We start from the raw sequence: 23,522 nt of genomic DNA, 5'->3' as shown, positions 1-23,522 counted from the left end.
GTATTCAGCGCCTGCGCTAGAAGTTGACAGTTCCACACGCGTAATTAAGTATCACTGGATTATTACGGTGCAGATGTTGCAGTTAAAAGTGGAGCGACTAGAGAACATTTGATATTCCATTGGTGGTGAGTATCGATATATTGAGCGGGTTACCTGGCCAGTAACACTTCACCAACAAATTATCCTAACGTTAGTCTAGTATGATTTGTATGGCGTTGTGTAAGGAGCAGGTAGTACTGGGTCCGGTTATGTACGGTTACCTGTCAGTATTAATGGTGTAGTGATGTCACTATATCCCTTGATGACTTTTGTGTAGTGTATTGGGAGGTGTGAGAATTTATACCAGTAGTGATAGGAAGCCAAGTACTGCCCCCATGATAGTTGTGCAGATTTTTGGGAGCACTATTGTAAAATTTACCGTACCATCCTTTTTGTAACAACCGTTTCTGAGCATGTTTGCATTGCACTGACAACAAAAAAAAGCTTTGGTCAGTGTATGCATTTAGCAACAAGTTATCATTGTACATTTACAATATGGTAAACAATGTTACAGTGAAACCTATTTTGCTGTAACAAACTTTCTCAAGTATATATTGGATAGAAAATAGTTCATAACAGCAATAAAGGCTGTCCTGATGCATTTTACCACATGCACACTGAGGAAGGAAAACGTCTTCAAAAAAAGCACAACTGATAGAGAGGTCAATTTTAAGCTTTAGATTTTCCGACTAACCATACATGGATATGCACATGTGCTCGTTGGTACATGGGTAATGATATAAAACTTGTATATCCTGACAACATACTTATAAGTGTGGGAGTGAGCAAACTGCTAGATGAGGTGTTTATGATGTAATAGTGAAGCTGCTACTCACCCTGGGGAATTTACTCTCTGCATAACATGACAATGGTAAATGCACACACACACACTACTATCACATTTACGCGCTTAGGTGAGTGAACCTCCCAAGTGTGTTCTGGGATAATATGTAATGCCTAACTTGGTCCCTATCTTGCTATTAGAATGCTGCATGATGTGATACCCTAGTGTGCAATTTAACTAATCCCTTGGTCCTTCCTGATAACCACCATGTGAGGATGCTTCCATTGGTGTGTTATTAGGTCAGCAACAAGGATGTCAACAACACTAGTACAGTATAACATGAAGTGAACCCTCAAGAACGTTTAATATCTCATGGATGGTATGGCTCATTTGTAGTTCTACTTGACCCACTGAAAATATTTTTCTTTTTTCATGTCTGACACAATATTTATGGCCAATCAAAGACTTCGTTTTACATTTCCTATGAAGAAGCCTTAAAATTAAAAGTGTAGCTTTTTTTGTACTGCCGTTTTCCACACATGTCTGCTCTTGACACCTTAACTGTCACCACTAGCCACCTGGTTGGCTGATGTGTTAATTTTCTTAAGCTTTTTCTCTGGGCTCTATATTTTATGTAATGATCACTATTAAAAAGTACACAGAAAAGTTTAACTAGATTAGGGACCATAGCACAGTAGAGATATAACACTTCTTATTGTTTTACTGTGATTTAATATCGTTCACTACTCCAGCTTGTTTCAGTACTTTTTATCGATGTACTATGGTCCCTACTCTAGTTTCTGTGTACTTGTTTGTTAACTTTTTTTGTAAATAATTATTATGACTTTGTGAACCCACGCATAATGGTGCTGCGTGCCCCAATTATCTTCTGAAAAGTGAAGTATCCATTATGCTTTGTTCTCAGCTATTCCCAACCCGTTACACAGCATTTCGGATCAAGAACTGTTCGAAAAGCACTTCTGCAATCCATGAATACCGAAAGAAAGAAATGGCGCAGCACACCCAAGTTATATCAGTTATTGTCTGGAAAATGAAGTATCCATTACGCTTCGTTGTCAGCTATGGTCAACTTGTTACACAGCAGTACGAATCAAGAACTGTTTGAAAAGCACCTCTGCAATCAGAGTAGCCACTATGAAAAATACAGACGATTTCCGTTTTGAAGGGAAACCATCACATGCTGCTACCACCAAATCGACACTTTTCGCTGTCAGCAACGATGAATGGGACACAAAGGAGGACACTGGTAAGTCCATGAAGAATGCATCGTACATACGTACTGTGGTATGCCAAAAGGCGCCTCTCGGCCCAAAGTGACGTCCAACAGTGAAAAATTCAAGCCCTTAGCCGTTATCGAGTCTGAAGGCATCAGTCAGTTACTTACTTACTCAGTCAGTAGAAAATTCCATAGCAACTTATTGAAAGTATTTCGAGTCAATCTGAAAGCTTTAGTTTTACCTAACCAATACTGCCTCATCGTCGTCTGAGAAAATTGAGGCTGGCTTTTGGGTGATATTATTTTGTGGGCCACGCCTACTCCTTTGTGGTCCCTACTATACTGTATGATGATTGGTATATGCTGTATGATAATTGAGATCATGTGATGATAAGCACTATCACCATCCTGATGGGTACATATCTAAAACTGATCAGTGATTGATTTTCAAACCAGCTGTGACTGACTGGCTGTATGCAGTTGTTACTGGTTGTTTTTATTCCAAAATACATACATGGTTTCCTAAACTTTTTGAAGAACAGTGTACATGCATGAGGTGCTGTCCTTGTTACTGAATGTTTTTTCTGTCCAATTCCACTTGTTTCTAACCATCGACTTGTGTAAAGTATTTGTGCACATCTACAGCCTGAGCTAACCAGGTTTCATCATCTTGCTGGGGAAAATTGTGTGACTATGTGTTTGCATGACATCTGTATGCACCCATATACATAAGCACTTCACACAAATGCCTGTGTTGAATATATGTCAGTACACTCTTGCTTATTAAACTATTTGATGCCACAGTAGTATCCTCCCTAATGTTACACTTGTTGGTAACCAAATCCACCAATCAGATCAGAGCTAGGTCATGTTACAATTACCTTATTAGTGATGTTTTCTTGTTGTATCAGGTGACCTCCAGTCAAAATGGCGGCAGATGATGGAGAATTCTTTCAGGCTATAGAGCAGTTTACGGCCGCCATAGAACTGAACCGTGCCAACTACACTCTCTATAGCAATAGGTCAGCGGCTTACATCCGATTGGGCAGATTTGCTGAAGCTCTAGAAGATGCTAAGAAGACATTAGAGCTAAAGCCAGATTGGCCAAAGGTAAATTTGTGTGTCTGTTGATAAGTATGTGTGTTGGTGTGTCCATTGGTATGTGTAACTATTACCTCTTTGTGTATTTGTATGTGTGTATTGGTGTTTATATGTGCCTTCTGTTGGTATGCAGTGTGTTGGTTTGTGTGTGTAGTGTTGCGTGTGTGTGTGTGTGTGTGTGTGTGTGTGTGCGTGCGTGCGTGTGTGTGTGTGTGTGTGTATGTGTCCTATGCAGATAGTATGTGCATGCCTGTCTGTGTTTCCATCCATCTGTCAGTTTATATACAAGTTGATGTTGCCTATTTGTATGTTTTCCTCAAGTTTTGTCTTATTGTTTCACTTGTAGGGGTTCTACCGGCTGGGAATATCTCTTCAAGGTATGGATGATCATGAAGAAGCCATGGTAGCATTCTCACAGGGACTGGCTACTGATCCTAAGGAGAGTGCCATGTTGACTGCTCTAGTGGAGACCATGTTGAAGTCTTCATTAAGAGGTATGTGTGCCTGTCCATGTCTTACCTTTAGAGTCCAGGTGCAAACTAAGGAAGTTTCACTTGAGAACATTGATTTTTCCATGTTAGACTATCACTGTTGCTGACAAATGGCTTGTTTGTATTTGCTGTTCTGTTGTGAGTTTAGAGGTCGTTTTGTTTGTTTGAAGTGTGTGTGTTCTATTAGAGTATGTATAGCTACAGTTTGAGCTATCATACAGTACAGTAGTACTGTTATTGATTATTGATCAACAGTAGTACTGTATATTGGGGATCATGGAAAAAATCACCCAAAAATCAGCTTCACAATACCATCCTGGCGTCTTGGCAGTATTGGTCAGGTATAATCAAGCCCAAAAGTGCCTTCAATAATTACGACCCTAAATGCTTCCAATACATTGTTACAAAATTTAAAATATTTAGTGTAACCTGCTGGGGGAAAACCTGACTAGTTTGCATAATTCTGTTTTTGGGAAAAACCACATTGAAATATATTGGGTAAAATCGCGTACTACAAAAATAATTTTACACGCATTTTAATCGCTTCAGTAAACAGTGAAACAAGGCTCAAATTGAGATAACTAAGTGACCAATAGATTTGTGTGTTAATGGTGAATATTTGTTTCATTTCATTGCCATGAAGTAAACGTGAGTTATGGACGTTTATCTATGTTACAGTAAAAATATTATGTAAACATCACTGTTTGTAAGTTTAAACTGCCTTTTTGCTTAAATGCACAAGTGTATGTAGGGCAAAAACCATACCTTGCTGAATGCCCCTATTCATTGTGAAGGCAAGTCCCTAGCTTGTTTCCTTCATGAGTTATGATTGATTAAACGAGCACCTGGATTTTTTTCCCGTATAGTTACTGAACAATTCGATTGTTTTGCTCTTCCTGCTGTCTATCGCTATAACTCCACAACTGTTCACCAGATAAGGTGAAACTTTGACAGCCCATTGGTTTTTCCCTCTGGATAATAAAAAAGTTATAAAAGAAGTTTGATAAAAATCAAACTAGTCAGGTTTTTGCTAAGTGGGTCACGTATATATTGAATAGAATTTTCTACTGACTAACTGCCTGCCTCCCTGCCTGCCTGCCTCCCTGCCTGCCTGCCTGCCTGCCTGCCTCCCTGCCTGCCTGCCTCCCTGCCTGATGCTTATAAGTAAGCCTGACTCGATAAGGCTATAGGCTTGATGTTTTCACTGTTCAAAATTGCTTCATCCTGAGACGCGCCTTTTGGCACACCGCAGTATATACAATGCACACATCATGGACTTACCTTGTGTCCCATTTCTTTTTGCTGATAGCCCAAGGTGTCGATTTGCAGTGGCGCCAGCAATGATTTTCCTACTTACAGAAATTGTCCGTATTTTCCATGGTGACTGGATTGATTGCAGAGGTGCTTCTCCTACTCTTCTCTGTTTGTAACACTGAAACAGGCTGGGCATAGCTGAAAGGAAAAGGTCACTTCACTTTCAAGTCAGTAATCAATAGCTGGGGCACACGAGTCGTCCATATTTTCATGGTGACTGGATTGATTGCAGAGGTGCTTCTCCTACTCTTCTCTGTTTGTAATACTGAAACAGGCTGGGCATAGCTGAAAGGAAAAGGCCACTTCACTTTCAAGTCAGTAATCAATAGCTGGGGCACACGACTCGTCCATATTTTCATGGTGACTGGATTGATAGCAGAGGTGCTTCTCCTACTCTTCTCTGTTTGTAACACTGAAACAGGCTGGGCATAGCTGAAAGGAAAAGGTCACTTCACTTTCAAGTCAGTAATCAATAGCTGGGGCACACGACTCGTCCATATTTTCATGGTGACTGGATTGATTGCAGAGGTGCTTCTCCTACTCTTCTCTGTTTGTAACACTGAAACAGGCTGGGCATAGCTGAAAGGAAAAGGTCACTTCACTTTCAAGTCAGTAATCAATAGCTGGGGCACACGACTCGTCCATATTTTCATGGTGACTGGATTGATAGCAGAGGCACTTCTCCTACTCTTCTCTGTTTGTAACACTGTGTTACAAGCTGAACATAGTTGAAAGTGAAGCATACTGACCACTTTACATTTGAGTCAGTAATTGATAGCTGGGGTGCACGCTCAGACAAAACATTAACCTGGCACCATCCTTTCTATTGATGCTGTAAGCATGGCTTCACCAGTTACAATAATGTTACAAAAAAGTAACAAACAAGTATAAGGAAAAATAAGTTCAATTAGGGAAAAGTAGGGAAATAAGGGAGGTCGCCTACACCTGCAGATATACTAGTGAACATTTAATCCCTAATTCAGTCATGGATATAGGCTGAAGTAGAGATTAAATGTCCACTAGTTTATTTGCAAGTGTAAGCGATCTCCCTTGTTTTCCTTCTTCTTTTTTTCCTATGATCCCTAATCAAACTTAAAATTCATAATTTGTCCTTATAATTGTTTATTATTGAAAATATAATTCTGTCATTTTGTACCCTGTTGTCACTACAGAAAACTTTGAGCCCAAGTTGAAGCAGTTTCAGGAGCTCAAACTGGAGAAGACTCCGTTTATCATAGTATCCCTGGTTGGACAAGAGTTACTATCTAGTGGTAGACTGGACCAGTCTTTGAGAGTGTTGGAGGCTGCTAGGTCTATCGGTACTGACAGTGCTCGCCTGGAGGCATCACTGCTACAAACACTCGGACATGCTTATTGGCAGTCAGGGAATGTCAGTCAAGCTCTAGACTATATGGAGCGTAATCTTACAGTTAATAAGAACATTAAGGATGATCGAGCTCAGTGTAAGTCACATTCTAATCTAGGAGTGGCGTATATTTCACTTGGTCAATATCAAGAAGCATTATACCACCATGAGGAGCAGGCCAGGTGTGCACAGTTGGTGGGGGACCACCAGGAGGTTCTGGATGCTCTCATTCAGATGGGCATGTGTTGTGTGAAGCTGGAAAATGGTGGTAAGGCTGCTACACACTACAAGGATGCATACAAGATAGCCCGACAGGTAGGAAACCGAAGTGTAATGTTTGAACAACTGCTAAATGTAGCCAGTGCTTTTGAGAAAGCCAATGACCTTGACAACACGTTGCTATGGTACCGTAAGCACCTAACAGTTGCAAAGGAAAAGAGAGACAAGAAACAAGAAGCTATTGCTTATAGCAACCTAGGTCAGATTAACCACATGAGAGGCAACTTTGAACAAGCAATGATGTTTTACCAGCAGCTATTATCAGTAGCTGTTGAACTGAATGATGTTAAGCTGAAGGCTAAGGCTTATGGTGGTATGGGGCAGGCCAATGAGAGCATGTTAAACTACTATTATGCCCAGGCTTGTCGTGAACAACAACTGAAGCTCAGTAAAGAGATGAGTGACACTGAAGGAGAGTGTACAGCGCTAAGTCAACTGGGACACATCCTGCAGGCCACAGGAAAAATATCACAGGCCATGAGTTACTATTCTCAGTGTCTTGTGCTCTGTCAGCAACGTAAGGATCGTGCAGCTGAAGGTAGAGCATATGCAAGTCTTGGTAATTGTCATTTAGCACTCAGCAACCTGAGAGAAGCTGTGAAGTTCTTCAAACACGAACTGACCATTGCTAATGAAGTTAACGACCAAGTGAGTGAAGTAGCAACGTTAGGTAACCTGGGAACTGCCTACCTGGGCTTGGAGAATTATGAACAAGCTAGTGAACATCTTATCAAGAGTCTTGAACTAGCAAAAGAGCTCAACAATGAGGCATTGGAATGTCAAGCTCTAAGTAGTTTGGGTAACTTCTACACAAAAAGAGCTGAATATGTAAAGGCAGTACCACACTTGGATAAGGCACTGAAGATAGCTAAGAATATGAAAGATTTTGCACTGGAGAGTAAGATATGTCATAATCTGGGAATGTGTCACGAGTCACTAGGTAACCATCAACAAGCAATACAGTTCTACCAACATGATTTCATGGTAGCTAAAGAGGCAAGGGACAAAGAAGGCATGACGGAGGCTTGTGAGAAGTTAATCAAAGCTAATCTTGAAATCGGAGATGATGCTCAAGCTGACATATACAAGAAGAAGCTACTTAACATGGCTGAGGAAATGGAGCACACCTCCAACCGTTGCTGTCTACTAAATAAAATGGCAGAAGATCTGCTGAATGCTAAGGACTATGAACAAGCAATCACCTTCTACCAGCAGTTGCTATCTGAAGCAAAAAGAGAACAACACCAGTCTTTTGAGGGATTGGCCTACTGTGGTCTGGGTAATGCTTACCTTGCACTGGACAAGTATGATAATGCATTAAGTCAGTATCAACGAGACCTTACTATCAGGAAGGAGACAACTGATACCACTGGAGAATGTAAAGCCTATGGTAACCTGGGATCAGTGTACAATTGTATGGGACAACTACAGCAAGCTTGTAACTGTTATGAACGTAACCTAACACTAGCACAACAGTTAGACAACCCAGTACTGATCAGTGAAGCTTACAGCTGTCTAGGAATTGTCTACCGTAACATGAATAACCATGAAGAGGCGTTACGCATGCACCAAAAACAATTAGAGACAGCCTTGGCCTTAAAGGATCAACTACGAGAGCATTCTGAAGCTTATGCTAACTTGGGAGAGTCTTATGAAGCAGTCCTAAACTATGCCCACGCTGTTCACTGCCATGAACAGCATTTGGCATTGATGCACAAGTTAGACGATCCCGGTGGACTACTGAAGGCTTATGCTAGTCTTGGTCGAACCAACCGAGGTCTTGGTAGACTATCACAGGCTCTGAATCACTTTAGGAGACGACTAGATTTGGCCAAAGGATTAGATGATCAAGATGTGATGGTTGAGTGTTATGCTGATCTAGCTGGTGTGTACATGTTAATGGGCAACTATGGAGAAGCACTAAATGTGTACTCCAAACAGCTCTATTTGGCTAGAGACTTGGAAAATCCCGTGGAAGAGGCAACAGCTGCTTGTGGACTGGGTGAAGTGAACTCTGCCCTTAACCGACACAAGGAGGCATTAGATTATTTCCATCTTGACTGGAGGATCTGTCACGATATGGGAATGTTAGATGGAGAAGCTCGTGCTCTTGGAAATATTGCAGAGCATTTTGAAGTACTGGGAGACTACCATACAGCTATTGAACATAGAGAGAAACAACTAGACATTGCAAATCAAATCCAAGATGATGTACTGAAGGCAGTAGCTCTCCATGGACTAAGTGTGATCAACATTAACCTTCGGTTTGATAGCAAAGCTGTTAAAATGCTCAAACAAGCTCTAGCCTTAATAACTGGTTTGCAAGAAATTGAGCTGGAAGCAAAGATCAGATATTACCTGGGTGTGGCATTGTACCACACAAATGATCTTGAGTTAGCCTATGTCTCCCTAACACGAGCAGTACCTCTGTTTGATCAACTCTACCAAGGTACTAATGCATACTTTGACTACTCCACTAAGAGGACTTTACTACTACACTCCAAACTGTACCAAACACTCATACATGTACTTGTCAAACAGAACAAGGTGGAGGAAGCTCTTAGTGTGGCTGAGAAGGAAAGGAACAGAGCATTGGTGGACATCTTTTTGGAGAAGGGAGTGTGTCGTCAAACACTGCAGAATGTTGGACTACTGAAGGATCAGTCATTATCCCCTGAAGCACTAGTTGAGATTGTATCATCATACCGAGCACCTGTGATCTACTTCACAGTAGCCTTAGGGCATCTGTTCATATGGTTGATTATGCCAAAGACTGGAGTGGTTCAGTTCAGACACTGTGACCTACAGACACTGGACATGGTGGGGTCAGACACATCATCAATGTACAGTCAAGTTAGTGGCTCCTATATACCATTAGTAGACAGAGTGATTGCTGTCAGGCAGACACTAGGAATTGAACAACAACGTACCTTCTCTACATCATCGCGATCATTTGATGACCTTGAATTTGATGACACAGATTCTCTAGACAGTGTGGAACACTTCACAGCTGGTTCTGTAGGGAAGGCAGCCAGTACTATATCCGGTGGCTATACTAGACCAACACATATTAACTTCCACCCCATTCATGACCTCTATGATATCCTGATACGTCCAGTAGAGGCAGCACTACCTAAGCCACTGGTCCCCGGTAGTAGTTGTGGTCGTCTGATTATCATTCCTGATAGAGACCTCTACCTAGTACCATTCTCGCTACTCAAGGGTGAAGGTAGCTCTCAGTTCCTGTACAAACGTTTCCATTTGTGTCTGGCTCCATCAGTACATGCCTTAATGGCATCCACTAAACACAAGGTACCACTTCATCGACGAGCAAGTGTCTCAGGTACTAGAGGCAACGCATCAACTTCACCTCCATCAGATTTTGCATCTAAAGTATACAGGTCACAATCGTTCTCACGGAGCAAACATGTCAGTTCTCCGGTTACACCACATGACGTAGCTCCCCCAGAAGAGTCCACTTCTGATCCACTAGTAGTGGGTAACCCTACGTCACCACTGAACACTACAGCAATGTTATTCTATAATCATTCTGCTGAGAAGGAGTTGACTGTAGTTGCTGATCTGCTCAACGTCAAGCCACTACTAGGTGTGGCTGCCACCAAGGAGAGATTTCTACAGCAGTTGTCATCAGCAGAGTCAATACACATTGCTACTAATATATCATGGGGTAGAGGCGAGATAGTGCTAGCCCCCAAGAGCAATGACCCGATGGAAGAAATGACCCAAAGGTTAGCTAATGGCAGGATCGGTGGTGAGGGAGGCGGTCTACCGTTAAGAGGAGAGGCAGATGGAGCAGTAAGCAGTATACCAAGTGCTGCTGAGTATGTAGTGACATTGGAGGACATTTTAACTGCCAAACTGTCTGCCAAGATGGTTGTTATTAGTGCATGTTACAAACAGGAACAAGTACACTTAAGAGCAGATCACCTATTGGCTATTGTGCAGGCATTCCTTGTGGGTGGGGCTCAGTGTGTGGTGGCTCCATTATGGCCCAACACCAACAGTTCATCAAGACATCTGATGAATGCCTTCTATTCCAGCTTAGTCAGAGGTAGCAGGACTAGTCGTGGAATGTGCTATGCCATGCAAGTGAGTGAATTGAATGTGTGTGTATATTTGTGTATTTGTGTAAATACATTAGCAATGAGCCAGGGAAGTCCTCAGTTGGAACATGACATAAACAAAACAAACAAGAAATAGCTGCAAAGATGAGTTTTAAATATCTTTGGTTTGTAGCCACAAGTAAATGTCATTGCTGTTTTCTTAAAATATCAATTACAAAGATGCAGAAGCTCTAGTAAGATGTTCCCACATCTTGTTCCTGTTCTTGTCATGTTTCACCAGAGTTTGTTTTAATAGTAAGTTTGACAAATTTTCACTGTAATTTTGCCGCTTGTAGTGTGTACTGAAGCGTTGCACGTAGTAATGTGCCCCCTATTAGTAGCAGTTACTGTTTGTGTTTTAGTGCACTCTGATGTCTTTTGTGAGAAAGGACAAGACTTGAGGTCAGACCAACTTGTGCACTGTAGTTAAGTCAGTGATAAGGCTGGCTGAGCTGTTATCTCATAACTTTACGATTTAAAGCAATAGTTAAGTTTTTTTAAACCAGGTGCGTGCCCACAGCCGGCCAAAGGCCAGCTGTGGGCGCACGCCTGATTTACTGAAATGGTTTTCTGAAAAAGTGTGTGTTTGTGTTTGTATGTATGTTTGTATATATGTTTGTCTTTCTGCACCTAGATGTGAGCAAGGTGAAATACAAGGCTATTAACAATCTAGTTCATTCAAGCACAAGGCAGGACTCTGCTGTTTATATCTCTCTTACTTTGTCAATGCAAAGAAATTTTAGAACTTTGTCAATTCTGTAAAATGTCTCCCCCTCCACTCAATCATTCTAACAGATTCATCTCTGATGACCTTGACAAAGCCACTGTCTTCAATGACTACTTTAACTCCATTTTTACTGCTGAAGATTGTTCAAATCTATCATCTCTGCGTGATTCCATTCATTTCTACCCTAAATAAATTGACACTATCAAGTTTACACCAGAGAGTGTTCATAAGTAACTTATCAATTTGCAACATGATAAAGTCTGTAGCCCTGATAGCATTCCAGCCCATTTGCTAAAACTTGGTGCAGACTTCATTTGCTCTCCACTATCTACAAGTCTCCCTTGACTCCAGCTCACTACCTAGGGACTGGATTACTGCTAAGATCATTCCAGTTCATAAAAAGGGCGATAAACACCTTCCTTCTAACTATCGTCCTGTCAGCCTTACGTCCATTGTTGTTAAGGTAATGGAAAGAATTATTCACCATTAGCTTACTCAACATGGCTTTTGCAATAAACACTCTACCATTACATGGGCACGAAAGGCGCAACTCTGTTCATTGCCTCTTACTTTGACCCTCTTTCACATCAGCGATTGTTACTTCGACTTGAGAGTCTTGGTATTCATAGCAATCTTTTATCATGATTGTTAACTAAAAGATTTCAGAGAGTTGTAGTTAATGGCAACTTTTCTGAATGGTTGCCTGTCAGATCCGGAGTGCCTCAAGGATCAGTGCTAGGTCCCCTATTGTTGTTATTGTATGTTGATAAGCTGCATAAAACAGTGACATCAAACTCTTTGCTGATGATATTGCTCTTTATAAGGAAATTGAGACCCCTTGTAATCGTGAACTTCTCCAAGATGATTTAACGAAGATATACGAATGGTGCTAAAAGTGGCTATTGAAGTTGAATCCTGTGACGTGTGAAAGAATTTGTTTCTCGTGCAAACATTTTCCTCAATATGTAGCTATTTTCTAGGTGGTCAACAGATTCCGGTAGAATCAGTAGTCAGGTACTTGGGAGTATTCATAAATTCTAAGCTTAAATGGGGTGATCATGTGAAGCATCTAGCAGCCAGGCATCCCATTCACTGAACTACTTGCGTCACACACTATTTTCATGTTCTTCATCAGTTAAAGCAACTACATACAAAGCTATAGTCAGACCAATTTTAGAATATGCTTCCCCAGTTTGGTGCCTAATAACACAAAAGATATAGAATTGGTCCAGCGCCGTGCTGCACGTTGGGTGTGCAGTAGTAGATAAGCCTTCAGACGCTTGCCTACAAGAACTTAATTGATCTCCACTTCAAACCAGAAGATCTTTCTTTTCTACTAGTCTGGCCCATGATATTCTACACAATAAAGTAGCCATTCCATTTTCCCCATATTTTCAATTTTCTTCTACCATCACTGTATCCCATCAAATGGCAATGTGTATCCCATCCTCAACTATCAATCCTTATCGTTACTCTCTTTTCATCAACACTCATTTTCTATGGAACACTATTCCTCTCCGCATCCTACAGTTATCGAATGCGAAAGCATTTGAGTTGCAGTTCATCATTTTCTTTTTGCGTAAAGTTTAAAACTGTTTTGTGTCTCCTGTTGTGTGTGTGTGTGTTTGTGTGTATCTTTGTATGTTTTGTGTGGGGAGCACCCTTGCAGGCTTTGGCTTCTGTGTACCCATGTCTTTGACTAAAATTGATGATCTAATTTAACCCACGTAAGCAAAATTTTGTTCACTAAACCATTCACTAAACCAGCCTTTGTGTGAGAAATAAAGGCCATATAGAGCCGTATTAAACTTCTGGACAGGCAAGTTTTGGTTAATATGTGCCAGATTGAAATACGGGTGAAGCGAGTTTATAAGGACGCGGTGAAAGCCTTTCCCAATGGGCTCTACAGACGTCAAACAGCCGAAAAACAACATAGCTGGCCTCCTAGGCTACTGGGTATAACAAATTCCTTTGAGTTGAAAAGGGGGCGTGCCCGTATATATGCAAACGGAAATGAACAGCAGCTTTGAGGCTTTGCCTGGAGAATTTACATAAGAAAATGCTATAAACAAACTGTATTATTAGTGGGTTAAAGCGGTTTGTTCAAGGTACGCTTCCTTAGCAGTGCTTGGCAACGTATTTACAGAATTACAAAGTATTTCATCAACTACAAAATACAAATTACTATGATTCAATTGTGTATGTAGCAACAAAGCAAACCCCAACATAAGTATTAGGTTTGTAGGCTGCATGGCGCCTGGTTTTTAGAAGTAGCACAACATCAACAACACTACTAGCAGAAGGTCATAATGACAGGACTTAATGATGGCTTTTGTGCTCATGTTTTATACATTAAGGTTCAGCGTAAGGTCTTTGTGTTACGTGTAATATTATTTCAGACTGCTATACTGTTAACCTGTGTTTGTTGTTAGGCCACTACAACTGTTTTCCAGTCCCAAAATATCATCTATTATAGACATGTACAGTATGTTACTATCCATATGATCATGTCAACATGTTGTTGACTCTTGTAGTAGCTGCTATTTCATGTTAACATGGTTACCATGGGTACCACATGTTCCTGAATTATATGAAACTTGTAAAATACCATAACTGGTTTGCTCCAGCTCCTGTTGATAGCTGAAAGGTTTTGTGGCAATGCAAAGTGATGGGTGAATGACAGAAGTAATATATGTAACTGAATTTTGGGAGAACGATTCTAATCACACAGTTAATAAACAGTAACTTTCCGAGGGTAGTGAGCACGCGTATGAAATTTACACAAGACCCAGTAATTTCCCATCAAATAAGATAGAAAATCTGACAAGTTGGATGAGTGAAGTAGTGTCATGAGTGCTCGGATAGAGTTCAAAATGGAGGGAGACTATGATTGAATGAGGTTGTGGGGCTGAACTGGCTCCTTAGTGGCTGATATTCAGCAGGATCAATGCAGAAAAGGTTTAGCCAACTGTAACAGGCCATACACCAGCGCACCACTGATTCTTGTCAAGTCAAGTCCTTACCAATGCCAGAAATCACTTGCCGCACCACCCAGAAAAGACAGCTCTTAAACCCAGCCTCAAGTAGTCTGAGACTTAAAGCCAAATAGCACAGCCAAAATATTTTGAGGGGCAAATTTTTCGAGCTTGAGTGATGTTAACTTTTCGTGGATTTGCAAACACTTCATATATTTAATATGGAGGTGTAAATGTTTCAATGATAAAATTTTCACTGGTAACCTCCAAAACTGCATGTTTTCTCCCTCACAATATTCAATAAGACTTTCATTATGTAAACAACTCCAACAACCATACAATAAGTACATTAAAACAATCCCCACTCTGACAGCACTATTGCTCATGTGTGTGACACTGTAAATAGCTATAATACCTACTCCCTACTGTCAGTGTAAAAGCAATACATACTGTACATGTAAGGCTTGTCTAATCCATTGTGTGTATACAAGATAATCTCCCATAGAGTTATTACATGCAACATGTAAATCATTTTATTGAAAATTACAGTAGGTCAGTGAAGCTATAGACCACTGTGAAACTAACACCACCAGTGGGTGCCTACACTACCATATAACCTGTGCAATGAACGGTATCAAAGTTATAGAGGTTTCATTGTGTGAGTCTATGTGCAGTCATCAACTTTGTTGTTTCTCATTTAGACGGTGCATAGTGCACAGAAGTCATTCCACCCACTACACTGGGCTGGCTTTGCTGTTCTTGGCAAAGATATTGTCCTCAGGGATGGATCAGCAGAGTTGTCAATGGCCCTAAGAAACATGTTGCTAGGGTCACTAGATTATGGAATAGCGGCCTTGAAGACCATGCAGGCAATGGTGAGTGGATCATGTGATCCAGCAACATGTAGTCATGGTGATGATTGCTAGGTGGTGACATCACTACGACGTATCCAGGAAGGCAACACAGAGCCAAAGTACATCACTAAGATGTCAATAGAGCAGAAAGTTGGGCCAGTTCATGGCTGGCAGGACCTACTTACCAGTATTGGATTCCATATGATTGAACACATGAAGAAGGATGTTCCTCCAATGATATTCTTCCCTGATCATGATGACTCTGGGATGCAACGGAAGTGTCGCCGACACATTGAGTCTTTATTAAGTAGGTGCTCTATTAGAGAGGGGTGTCTGTATTAGGGGATGAATGGGCAATAATACTTCTCGACCACCTCCTTACAGTGACCATGTCAAGTAGGTCCCAAACATAGCTAAGGTGTACTTCATGACCTCATTAATAAGACCACCTCATTATAGTGACCATGTCAAGTAGGTCCCAAACATAGCTGAGGTGTACTTCATGACCTCATTAATAAGACCACCTCATTATAGTGGCCATGTCAAGTAGGTCCCAAACATAGCTAAGGTGTACTTCATGACCTCATTAATAAGACCACCTCATTATAGTGACCATGTCAAGTAGGTCCCAAACATTACTTTGTGTGGGAGGATCAAAGCGATGCCGCGTATAGTATTGTCCATACAACTGCATAACTGTACTGTATGAGTCATACAGTTCAGTTATACAGCTAATTGGGCAAATACAGTACAGTTATGCAGAGAATTTGTTTAAGGAATGTTACATAAACAACAGACTGTAAATCACTAAAACCAGCCAAACTAATCCTATTAGTTCCTTCTACGACTAGAAATAGATTATTTAAACACTTACTGATATCCTGATCACCGAAAATCGCAGCAGTTTGAGTACTAGAAAAAATTGCTCCTAGCCAGATGACCAGGAAGTACAATGTAACAGTTAAAGCACTGCCTTGCTTGTGTATTTGAAAAATACAGCACTAGTACTCAGGGGTGTCTCAAGGAAAATACAGCACTCGGCTCTACCTCTTGCTGTATTAGCCTCTCGACACAGACCCTTGTACTGTATTTTCCGTACACGCGTGCAGCGGTGCTTTAACTATAACAAGGTGTGCTTCATGACCTCATTAATAAAGATCACCTCATTATAGTGACCATGTCAAGCGAATCACAATATATATATTAAATGTTGTTAGTGGTGCCAACTTAAAATTGTTGGTAAGTTGCTAATGTGTGACTTGTATTCAGGTGTACCGGCATCAGCTCTGAAGGCACTTCAATCGCTAGCCAAACATCCTGAGATAGCCTCAATCCTCCTAGCAGCGGTAAGCCATGTTACTGTTACCCCACCAGTGTGTCACCACTACCCCCTCCCTATAGCTGCGACAAGCCCTGCTATCATTACACAATTTGACATCACAGGAACAAGGTATACAAATACAGGTGGACATGACTTGTTGGAAGGTGAAGGGTTGTAAAGAGTTCTTCAACTGCTTCCACTTTGACCTAGCGGACATTAACCAATACTTTGTAACATTGTACGCACCTCTTGTGGGGGTGGACCGGTCCATGCTAGAGTATGGTCTGGGAACCATACTAGCTGTTTATGGTGAGTATATAGACACCTCCATATTGTAGTGTATATGTGTAGAGTGGGATCACTATATAGTAGATGTAGTGATTTTAATAAACGTTTAGGGTGGACGTTGTCCTCTTTCGTGACTATGGGTAGAGCATTATAGAACCACAAAGACTATTAGTTAATTAGACAGAGGCCTATGTTCAGGGGAGAGGTTACACTGATTATAACATAAGTAACTGTTAGGCTTTATTATGTGGAGATTTTTTATCCTGAAAAGCTGGACCAATGCAATATAGCCTGTTAAGCCCGTGACAGAAAGACCACATGTGAACATTGTACTTGTCCTCTGCAGGTCCTGAGGAGCTAATGGAAACTGCTCCGTCCTCCAAACAAGACACACCCGACAACTTAATATCTGAGTGTTAACCTGCACCACTGTGATCATGTGATCCCTACACTGTTATTTTTATACTGTACATAATATAGCAATGACATCATCCACTGATCTGTTTGTGCTATACTGATCTGTAATATCTTTTAATCATGATATATAATAATGTATAATCCAATCCATAAATAGCCGTATATTCTTGAGACCGTAACAGTTGCCTGCATTGTTATGGACAACTACAATCTGTTGTGTAAGGACTATTTCATGGGGTCGGTGAACTTGATCATGAGGGAAGCTACTGCAACATAATATATTGTGGTCTTAATACAGCAGTGGTCACCTTGTACGTAGACATCAAAGTTATGTGATTACTAAGCATCTTGTACAGGTGAAGAGCTGCAGCTGATAAGATGACTGCTCTATCAGAGGATAACAGTAGTTAATGCTTTTGCTCCAAGACATCAACAGCCTTACCCCCTAAACTTTACGTGCAGAAGATGTCAATATTCACTTCACTACAGCAGACCACTAGGACTACTAAACATCTCAGTATGACAGGAGTAAATGATAGTTAGACTAATCTATTCACTACTAACTGAATGCACATTTGTACCCACCAAACATACATTATGATTTAATGGACAACTGTAGCTCTTGAGACCAATCAGATTCATCATAAACCAGACAGGTGAATATATGACTACGTTATAACTTATTGTTAGTTTGCAGGCACCAATCTGATTGTACTATTAGAGTATTTCAACAAAAATTTGTTTTCTGCTTTGTCAAAAGACAGGATGTTACCTAAAGGTAAAGCCTGTACAGGGAGAATGTGCTTCCCTTAACAAAGGTGCAATTACAACACAGTAACAAAGAGACAAATACAACCAAATAGTGTATACATACATGGCTTTAGCTTGATGACAGTATAGTACGTACTATACAGTGTTCACAAAAGTGAGGAGATGTAGGAATTGATAGTAGGCTAATACTACAGGATGTATTGAAATGACAACAGTGTGATAGCTCCAGAGCATTGTACACATACCTAACAGATCATAGATAGTTTAGTATGGTATGCAGGCATGCACCTCAGGATCATAATATTTGATAATTGAACAGTAAATAAAAATTTTCTGGTACTGAGGTGATTGGCCACAAGGCCCGGAGGTTTGCTCCCCTTATTGTGTTGATTAAAATTGAAACTGAAAAATCTTCCTCATGTAATATACTAGCTACTGTATCTGCCTCTTCAAGTTGTGATTTCAATCCCTGAATCTCAAAACATAGATACCTACCTAGCTACTGGATGTAGCTACAAGACTCAAGAGTAATTGTATTTAGCTATCTATGCTCAGGCAAAATAACAGACTTCTCTAGCTAGCTGGCAGTAAAGTTATTAACTCACAAGGAAATACAATCACAACTATCAAAAGGTTCCTCGCTTCTGATCTAAGATCACCTAATTAAGCGCCTCCATAAAAGTTTGAATCCTACAAAAATATTTTCACACGCGCAGTTCTACCAGTGAGACAACAATGAAGTTGGCGGTAGTGGTGTTGTGTGTGGCGGTGGTAGCTACAGTGAGTAACGCGGCAGAAATCGTGTCCGCGAGACTAGAGGTGAGCGAATATTACCAAGTATCTGTTAATAATCTCGTGTACGGTACAGACTTGTGGTGGATGACGTCTAAACAGGCTACCATTGGTAAGGGGTGTCATGGTCACGTGATGTGTGTATTTATTGTGGCGTTTTTCAGGTGAAGAAATTCATCAATGACCTGCTACCATTATAGTATCCTTATGTCTATCCATAAATAGTAAATGGTTTGTGTATGTCTCCATGCTGTCAACCTCAGCCTAGTAACACATCATTAGTTATAGCTGCAGCAGCCTTGTCTCTCACTGGTGTAGATCAGGCCAAGGGTTTCCTCATGTTGGCATTGAAAATCAGCAACAAGGCTTACACACAATTTTGTACAAGAACCATTGTTCCTGTGGACCAGGTTTCTGACTCACATTATTCTTTGCTTGACCTACATAAAATTGCTTGTAACACCCTGTTCACACTATCCTGGAGTGTTTTCAACTTGGAACTCAGTATGGCACTTGTTCATACTACTGCATCTGACACAAGCTTGATAGTACAAGTGCCGAATAATAAGCTAAAACAAGTACACAAAAAGCTTTTGATTATTTAGGCGCTTAATAAAGAACCACTAGAGTTGTAGTGAGGAAGCGTAGAACCAGCTGAAATAAATTGTACAATGTTATGGCCGCCATGTAAGCTAGTGGGTGCTCCTTTCACCAGGAATGTTAATGTGTTGTTCAAATGTAACTGTCACAAATATATTCTGCCAGAACTTTAGAGCATAGAATGTACTCACTATGTGGCCAACAGAAGCAAGTTGTACTGTTAACCTGAGTTGGCCAGTTTGGAATGCGTTCACACTATAACCCGTGCCAGCCCATCTCTCCTTGTTGTGCTGTGCTGGACCTGGTTCGGCACAGCTCGATTGATTCACACTACAATATATTTTTGAGCCATGCCGTGTTCTACTTAGCTTAGAAGGTAGTGTGAATGAGGTGTAAGTAGACAAACGGAAGATGTGTGTAGTGTTGTTTGTGTTGTCAAAGTTGTGTGATGTAAACACAGTAGATAAAGTGTCAAGTTCAGTCTGTAACATGATTAGTATTCCACCATCATGGTATTGTGCTGATCAATAATAGTTCCCTGTGTATGTCAATGATAGTCCTGAAGGAATGTGTTGTTGTGACCTCTCGATGTGGTCATCTGATAGAAATAATGTGATCATGAGAATTCATCAGCTATTTCCGTTATAGTAACATGTATTTGACGCGCTATACACACCCAACCCCTCATAACTGACTAACTATTGTTATCAAACTAGTATAGTAATGTGTAGGTATGTTTGATGATGTTGAGTTCTTGGACCGATACCAGTGGTATCGGATCAGTATCGGTATTACAAGGTACAGACACCACCAGTAGACACTCACCACTTTTACTAAACCATTTCTAGCTAAGTTTCCAGTAGCTATAACTAATCAGTAACTTACCGTAAACGAGGAAATTTTCAGTGGGCAAATATTTTGTGTTTTTTGCAGTTTCAAAGCAAACCACGAAAGTTTCCCCACTAAATCAATAATATACAGTGTACAATATAGCTGTGTTTAAGCTCTACTACGAAACTCACCACAAATAGTCTCAGTAAGACTTAACTGTGAAACAGAAAAACTTTCCCCGTTTACGGTAGTTGAGCTAACAAAGTAGCAAAACAAAGCCTTTGTTACTCTTTTCCAAGTATTGCTGCAATTAAATAGTGTATTGCTGATATTTTAAGCTGATATTTTAATAGCTAGTTATGTATCACAACAGTGAAATTTCTATAATAAACTTGTCTAGGCTTCAATACTTAGTATCGGAATTGGCATCGGCAGATAATTTAGTACAAATACTTGTATCGGAAATATCAGTAAAAAGTGGTATCTTCTCTTACCAATTTACCACAGGAGGTACACATGGTGGAGCTTGATAGATGTTATAATGTCTTCTGATATCTTGTGATTACTGACTCCATCATTTTCTAGAATACACAATGAAAAATGCTGTTCAGGTGTTGTTTCATGTCTGTAACATTCAGTTTCATTTCTTGGTATATTATAGTCTCACCTTCATGTTGTGTTTACCTTATTTCTCTAGTATTTCTAATAAACATCCTAACAATAAAACTACAAGCCTTGTTACACCCTTCACCACACTTCCAATGTTTTAGGTTTACTTGCTAGGTTGAGTAGCTAGGCTCCCCTTCCTACTGTTGTTAATGGGTAAAAAATACATTCCTGAATGACATTACACAGAGCCTGCTATAATAGGGTCAACTACTCCACACAGTGTACCCACCCACTATGGAGTGATCTTACACATCAGCACACTTCCTTGACTGTTGCTATAGCAATAACATTGAGATCAAGTACATCGGTGGCAGGGATCCTGAATTTTTATTTTTTGATGCAGAGGGCTCTGAAGTGGAGGTAAGTTGTGTTGGGTTGTGTCTTAGTTGTGATGATAGGAAGTTTTTTGGGACAAACAATTTCACTATTTTAGACATGTTTGATGTTTCAAAAGACAATTTCTTCAACTACTAATGTAGGTGCAATAAACATGGTGGTTATTAACTTCATGTGGCCTTAATACCATATTATGTGCCAGATTTGAACTGTTCTAAATTAAAGTCAATAGTGTTACTTTATGTATTGTCAATCCATTCTACTAAATCTGGTATGTTTGATTTTTCCACATGCCTATAATAATCTTGGAAGGTTTGTTTGATAACCACCAGGCTTACCTGTAATGTAGAAACTCTGTGTGTTGTAACCATAGTTGTTTATATTGAAACATGATGTAACAATATGTAATTGAAATAACTGCAAAGTAAAAGGAAGAACTGAATGGTACTAATTGTAAATTCTTGGTACAACTAAATCCGTCATTTCTGACTAGTATTGCACCTTGTTTCTGGCAAATCACCTGTTGTAGTTTGAAAACAATTATTTTTGGCCAAAGTTTTCATATCATATTTGGTTGTTACTATAGCGACTGGCAGTAGCTGAGCTATCAGACACTCAGATATGCGATGCTCTAGAAGAGAGAGGGTTTACCAAGAGAGATCCTTCAACTGATCCCCCTGCTGAAGGGGTCACTGATGAACTCTAACATCTGTTGTCTCCTAGTAACACATTGTAGTCATGGTTACCACATGTACTGGTTATGATGCATTATCTCTAAATGGTGCACACCTTGAGAATATGCTGATATTATTGTACAGAATGTGTGTGTAATATTCTATAGTGTGTAAATGAATTGCAGAATTAATAGTTTTTATATATCGACAAAATGTACTTCCTCGTAGTTGTAGTACAGTTGTTAACACAACTGTTCTCTTCTTCACTGCAAAGCAGATCACACGACTAACTACAAGAGTGAACTGTCACACTGTCAGTACACAACTGGTGTACTGACATCGCAAACTGTACAGACAGCAGAGGAACTCCAGCAGCAGTAGTGTCACTGACATCGTCACCAATCAAGTTGTGTTTGTCCTAAATGCTTTATGTGGTGTCTTTAAAAACTTGTACCATCAGGCAGCACTCCAAAAGATTGCTCACTGTAATCTTTGTTACAGGGATCACTAGAACAGGTAAACGTGTCATGATAAGGGCTAAGACACTCAATAGCTCATACATACCAGTAGAGGGCTATGCCCTTTAATACCTAAGGACCACCAACCATGTTTAATCATGTGCTGTATAGCATAAAGTTTAATGGGGGAGTTGACAGTTTGCACTGTAATAATATCACATCAATTTTAGTGCATTCTTATACAATGCAGAATAATCAATAATTTGTGTTATATCGAGGTGATACAAGCCACAGTGTGAGTACAATTATCTAATATACTCTAATATAGCAGTCATCAACAACAGGTCACTTTTAATTCATTTGTGGAGTTAAAAAGTATTCCTGCAATGATACTGAGATACTCACACAGCATCAAGTTGTCAGTGAGTTGTAGCCACATGTACCTCAACCAAGTTGAACACGTACAATCAAAACTGTCAATGATGTGACATTCATTAAAGAGAACTCTCCATAATTATACAGGACACCTTGATAATCAGGACACTTGTCCATGGACCCATTTAATAACTCACGGATACAATTACGCATGATCTTATTTGGCTCATTTGTAGCATTGCTAGACCCACTAACATATTTCAAAACTTTTTTGTTCAAATGTCTGACACAACATTAACTTAATGGTCAGTCTAAATTTCCACCATGCATTTCCTAGAGGAAGCCATAAAAGTCTAGCATCTATTACGACTCTTTCCTTATCTTGTAGTGGATCGAGCTAAACCACACATGTCTGTTGCTGACACCATTACTGTCACTTTTAAAATCATCTGGTTGGCTGAAATGCTAATTCTCTTGAGAAAAATCCACTTTTCATTTTTTTTTTTGCTGTTTTTCAGGATCCAGTTCAATTTGTGCATACTATAGACCCTGAAATAAATCAGGACACCTCAGCCTAGCCATAATACCCTAATAGAACAACCATACAGTATAATAGAGCACACCTCACTAATAGCATGGTACCCTCTATTAATATAGGTGAATTATTTGGTCATCTTCCATCCACTAGATTTACAAGAA

At 40.1% G+C, this 23,522-nt stretch overlaps 1 protein-coding gene and 1 long non-coding RNA gene across 2 annotated transcripts; both read left to right on the top strand.

Annotated features, from left to right (window-relative positions):
• Window positions 1–22: 22 nt before the first annotated feature.
• LOC136245596 (tetratricopeptide repeat protein 28-like) lies at window positions 23–17,463 on the top strand. The gene is made up of 9 exons (XM_066037097.1): window positions 23–125; window positions 2,972–3,170; window positions 3,508–3,655; window positions 6,139–10,721; window positions 15,139–15,312; window positions 15,364–15,598; window positions 16,561–16,637; window positions 16,693–16,921; window positions 17,247–17,463. The coding sequence occupies exons 2-9, from the start codon at window positions 2,988–2,990 to the stop codon at window positions 17,318–17,320; spliced, it is 5,703 nt and encodes a 1,900-aa protein (XP_065893169.1). The 5' UTR covers window positions 23–125; window positions 2,972–2,987; the 3' UTR covers window positions 17,321–17,463.
• Window positions 17,464–18,775: 1,312 nt separating this feature from the next.
• Window positions 18,776–22,203, top strand: LOC136245538 (uncharacterized). The gene is made up of 5 exons (XR_010695921.1): window positions 18,776–18,907; window positions 18,957–18,992; window positions 19,045–19,079; window positions 21,262–21,340; window positions 21,903–22,203. It is a non-coding gene; the product is annotated as an uncharacterized lncRNA (long non-coding RNA).
• Window positions 22,204–23,522: the final 1,319 nt, after the last annotated feature.

Source organism: Dysidea avara, chromosome 15, assembly GCF_963678975.1.
Source record: "Dysidea avara chromosome 15, odDysAvar1.4, whole genome shotgun sequence".
In the NCBI taxonomy this organism is placed as follows: domain Eukaryota; kingdom Metazoa; phylum Porifera; class Demospongiae; order Dictyoceratida; family Dysideidae; genus Dysidea; species Dysidea avara.
Note: the sequence above shows the minus strand (reverse complement) of the source record. Positions and strands in the feature narration are given on the sequence as shown.

Coding starts and splice junctions, on each gene's coding strand:
- LOC136245596 (XM_066037097.1), top strand. CDS start 2,988: ATGGCGGCAGATGATGGAGAATTCTTTCAGGCTATAGAGCAGTTTACG. Junction 3,656..6,138: donor GTTGAAGTCTTCATTAAGAG/GTATGTGTGCCT, acceptor TTGTCACTACAG/AAAACTTTGAGCCCAAGTTG. Junction 15,313..15,363: donor TGAAGACCATGCAGGCAATG/GTGAGTGGATCA, acceptor GATGATTGCTAG/GTGGTGACATCACTACGACG.